General features: G+C 31.8%; 1 protein-coding gene across 1 annotated transcript; it reads right to left on the reverse strand.

Moving 5' to 3' along the window:
• Positions 1–1,025: 1,025 nt before the first annotated feature.
• LOC123905336 lies at positions 1,026–4,595 on the reverse strand. The gene has a single exon (XM_045954944.1). The coding sequence runs from the start codon at positions 2,853–2,855 to the stop codon at positions 1,026–1,028; it is 1,830 nt and encodes a 609-aa protein (XP_045810900.1). The 5' UTR covers positions 2,856–4,595.
• Positions 4,596–4,875: the final 280 nt, after the last annotated feature.

A 4,875-nucleotide genomic window follows, 5' to 3' on the forward strand; every position in this document is an offset into this window, starting at 1 on the left:
AATATGATATGTTTGGTTTTCTATTTTTCCAAAGTTCATATGGAGTTTTGTCTAGAATTTTTCTTATTGAAACTCTATTTAAAATATAGCAAGAAGTACTTATGGCTTCAGCCCAAAAATATTTTTCAACATTTGATTCATTTAACATTGTTCTTGCCATTTCTTGTAAAGTTCTATTTTTCCTTTCAACAACTCCATTTTGCTGAGGAGTTCTTGCACAAGAAAAATTATGAGAAATACCATTTTCATCAAAGAATGATTTGAAAGATGAATTTTCAAATTCTCCTCCATGATCACTTCTGACAGAGATGATATTTGAGCTTTGTTCATTTTGAACAAGTTTACAAAAGTTTTTGAAAGCATCACAAGATTCATCTTTATTTTTCAAAAACAAAACCCATGTGTATCTGGAGAAATCATCAACTATAACAAAACCATATTGTTTTCCACCAAGACTAGTGGTGTTGACAGGACCAAATAAATCAATGTGAAGTAGTTCTAGAGGTTTTTTAGTTGAAATAAAATCTTTTGGATAAAAACTACTTTTGACTTGTTTTCCTCTTACACAAGCTTCACAGATTTTATCTTTGTCAAACTTGATTTTTGGAAGACCTCTTACTAGATCAAGTTGAGATAATTTTGAAATTGTTTTCATGCTTATATGACCAGCTCTTTTGTGCCAAATCCATTTATCTTTTTCGATAGACATAAAACATGATTCAGCTGGAATGTCATCTAAGTATAAAACATACAAATTTTTCTTTCTTGATCCGGAAAAGAAAACTTTTCCTGATGAAGTTTGTTTGACTTCACAAATATTTGGTTTAAAAATAACTTCAAAACCACTATCACATAATTGACTGATACTAAGTAAATTATGTTTTAGACCTTCTACATATTGAACATCTTCAATTTTTGCAGAATCATTATTACCTATAATACCTTTTCCTTTTATTTGTGCAGTATTATTATTACCAAACGTAACTGACCCTCCTTCCTTTTTGATGAAGGAGAGAAAACACCTTCTATCTCCTGTCATGTGTTTTGAACAACCACTGTCCAAAAACCAAGGCTTTTTCTTTGCACCTTGATAGTATCCCTACATTTTGAAATTTTTGTTTAGGTGCCCATAATGACTTGGGTCCTTGAGGGTTAGTTTTCACAATTTGTTTATTCTTAAAATAACATTCTTTTTCAAGATGCCCAAAAATTTTGCAAAATGAACAATGTTTATTTTTTCTCTCTAAGTGACGATAACGTTTTGGTTCATAGTAAAAACTTTCATAACTTTCTTTTTGATAGCAAATTGATTCATGATGACCATTTTTGTTACAAAATGAACATCTCAACTTAAGTTCTCTATTTGCTGGTAAAAGAACATTTTCAAAAATTTTGTTTTTAACTTCATTAAAACCTAAGCCATTTTTGTTAAGAGCTTGAGATTGTGATCCCATAATGTTTTGAAAAGTTTCAGTTGATTTTATGAATCCAGTGAGATCATTTCTTAGTTCCATTATTTCATTTTTCAACACAACATTTTCATCTATTTTCTTAGATAAAACACTAGAGCAAACATGTTTTTCTTTTGACTCAATTAAGTCTTTGTTAATTTTTTCAAAATTAAGAATAACAGTTTGAAGTTTTTTCTTTTCTTCTTTTAGTTCAGAAACTTCTTTTTGTAAAGAAAAACATTGTTTGGATAAGAATTCAGAATCATGTAATAGACTATCAAAATTAGTTTCTAATTCTTCATAAGGATGAGTTTTATCAAAGAGAAATACCTCATCATTTTCTGAATCTGCCATTAGACAGATGTTGGCTTCTTCTTCTTCTTCTTTATTTGTTTCAAATTCATCATCATCATCCCAGGTAGCTAACATGGATTTTTTCTTGAAGGGAAAATTTCTGGGTGATTTGTTTAAGGGACATTCTGATTTGTAATGTCCAAGTTTGTTGCAACCAAAGCAAGTCACTTGACTTTTGTCAAAGTCATTTTTCTGCATATCTTTTCCTGAAGAAAAGTTTCTTCTAATTTGATCTCTTCTTCTTAACATACGTTGGATTTTGCCAGAAATGAGAGCTAGTTCTCCTTCTGCCTCTTCTTGGGTAGATTCTAATTCCTTAGAGTCATCTTCTAAAAAACTTATATCTTTTTGAGAAGCTTTTAAAGCAATGGTTTTTTCCTTTTTTAAAGGTTTATCTCCTTGAAGAATAACTTCATGAGCTTTTAAAGTACCAATAAGATCTTCTATGGGAAGTGTTTTCAAATCTTTAGTTTGAGTAATGGCAGTAACCATTGGTCTCCAAGTGACTGGAAGACATCTCAAAAGTTTTCTAATTCTATCATTAGTTGAAAAAGTTTTTCCAAGAGATCTTAATTCATTTATGATAGTAGTAAATCTTGAAAACGTTTCATCAATAGTTTCGTTTTCAATCATTTCAAAAGTTTCAAATTTATTAGTTCCTATGTCTATTCTTGTTTCTTTTACATGACTAGTTCCTTCATGGTGAACTTGTAAAGTGTCCCAAACCTTTTTAGCAGTATCACATTCATCTACTCTTTCACTTTCTTCCATGCTTAGAGCACAGGATAGAAATAAATGAGCTTTAGAGTTTAGGAGTACCTTTTGTTGTTCTGCAGTTGTCCATGCATCTTCAGGTTTGTCTGAAATGACTCCCTCAGCAGAAGTTACAGTAGGAACATAATCTCCTTCTGTGACTATGCGCCACATTCCTACTTCTTGAGATTTTAAAAACAATTGCATTTTGTTTTTCCAAAAATAGTAATTCTTTCCAGTGAACAAAGGTGGTCTTGAAGCAGATCCTCCTTCTGGAATGTATCTTTCTTTTGACATTTTTCTTCCTGAATCTTTTTCCTCTAACACTTGTTAAGTGTATAAACCTGTAGAGACAGGCTCTGATGCCAATTGAAGTAGCAATAAATGTCACAAGAAAAGGGGGGTTTGAATTGTGACCCTTTTTAAAATTATTGTATGTGAGTTTAAAATAACTCAAGACAATATTTCTTTTAATTGGTTAGTTAACAATTAACAAAGAAATGTAGTTAGCAACAATAAAATAAACAATATATAAATGAACAAAATAAATACTGAGTTAGTTGCTGAATAAGTAAATGTTTAAGGCCCAGAGCACTCTGGTATTACTCAGTTAGTTAGTTTAGTATGTTTTAAGGATTTTAGAGTCCAAGAGAAAAACACACAAAAGTTATCCTGGTTCACCCAACTTGGGCTAGTCCAGTCCTCACAGTCCTTGTGAGATTGTCCACTATAAATGCTCAGATCAGAACCTTCTGCTTCGCATCAAAAACTTGATCACAACTGGATCAATACAAACTGCTTTTCTTCACTCTAAAATACTTTTACACAAATGCTTTTCTTCACTCGAAAAGACTTTCACTCAAAATGTTTTTCTTCACTCGAAAAGACTTTCTCACAAAATGCTTTTCTTCACTCGAAAAGACTTTCTCACAAACACTCAATCTAACATAAAAGAAAGACTTGAGAGGGTTACAATATTTGTGGGGAATATGGGTTAAATCAACTCAAGTGAGAGATTGATAATAGCAAGCTTTGTCTATTTGTTTTTCACAAATATATGATTGATATCTTTGATGCTTTGCTTTGCTTTTGAAGAGTTTATGACTTGTTGATTTTTGCTTCAACTAAGTATATGATTTGATTCTTTTTGCAAACTCTTAATCTTCTCTTCATGTAGCTCCATTGTATTTATAGGCAAATATAACCTTGGAGGAGCGTATGAGAGAGGGATTTGAATTTCAAATCCAACTTGACATGTCACAATGTTGTGCTGTCAATTTGCTGTGAATAGTGCGTTATCGTTGCTTCGGTAACATTACCGTTATGGCAATCTGCACTACACTTTTAATCCAATGACAACCACTGCATTTACGTGGCCCATATATGTCCATAAGAAGGAATCTTTCCTAATTTAGGGTTGGACAACTTGTATGCAAGTGGGAAAAAATATCATGTAATAATTGTACTTGTTTTGGTGACTCATGTCCTTTGTTGTTTTCTTGTCCCCTCTATGTTCCCTTGAAGAGAAAGAGGCTTGCTACAACTTGGCTTATGGTGTGACTTCACCTTGTTGGCCAATTTTCGTCCAAGCCATCATTGTGTGATGTGGCTTTCATTTGAATTTCAAATCTTCTTCAATCATTGATGGAAGCTTCCTTTGTTTGTCCAAAGGGGCTTTTATTCACTTTAGTGCAAAAAGGCTTTATGGCCCATGATTCAATTTATGCCATGTTTGGCATATTCCTTACATAAGTGTTTCCTTAAAATACTACCACTTTTGATGAGGCAAAGGAATAATATCTTTGTGAAGCACTTCATCATTTATGCCAAGACTTTAAGATGCTTCTTTTGTTTCTACTCATTGCTTATATGTTTTGCTTGTCCATTGGTTGCTCATCCATAACGTTACCGTTGACAGATGATATCATTATCGTTGAAACATTTCTCACAAAACACATTAGTAGATAACAAGATAATCATAATTAAAATTAATTAATATGTTTGTTATCTTTAAAACATCAAATAAGGATTTTGTCCTCAACAGTTTATATGGTTTTTGGCCTATTTTAGGTCGTTTATATGGTTTTTGGCCAATTTTGGTGTTTGTAGTTGTTTTTTATGGTTTTTGGCCTATTTTAGGTCGTTTATATGGTTTTTGGCCAATTTTTGTGTTTGTAGTCGTTTTTATGGTTTTTGGCCAATTTAAGTGTTTTTAGTCGTTTTTATGTTTGTAGTGGGTTTTAATATTTTTGGCCTATTTTAGGTCGTTTATATGGTTTTTCGGCAATGTTAGTTTTTGTAGTCGTTTTTATTGTTT

Source organism: Trifolium pratense, linkage group LG2 (assembly GCF_020283565.1).
Source record: "Trifolium pratense cultivar HEN17-A07 linkage group LG2, ARS_RC_1.1, whole genome shotgun sequence".
In the NCBI taxonomy this organism is placed as follows: Eukaryota; Viridiplantae; Streptophyta; class Magnoliopsida; order Fabales; family Fabaceae; genus Trifolium; species Trifolium pratense.

Coding starts and splice junctions, on each gene's coding strand:
- LOC123905336 (XM_045954944.1), bottom strand. CDS start 2,855: ATGTCAAAAGAAAGATACATTCCAGAAGGAGGATCTGCTTCAAGACCA.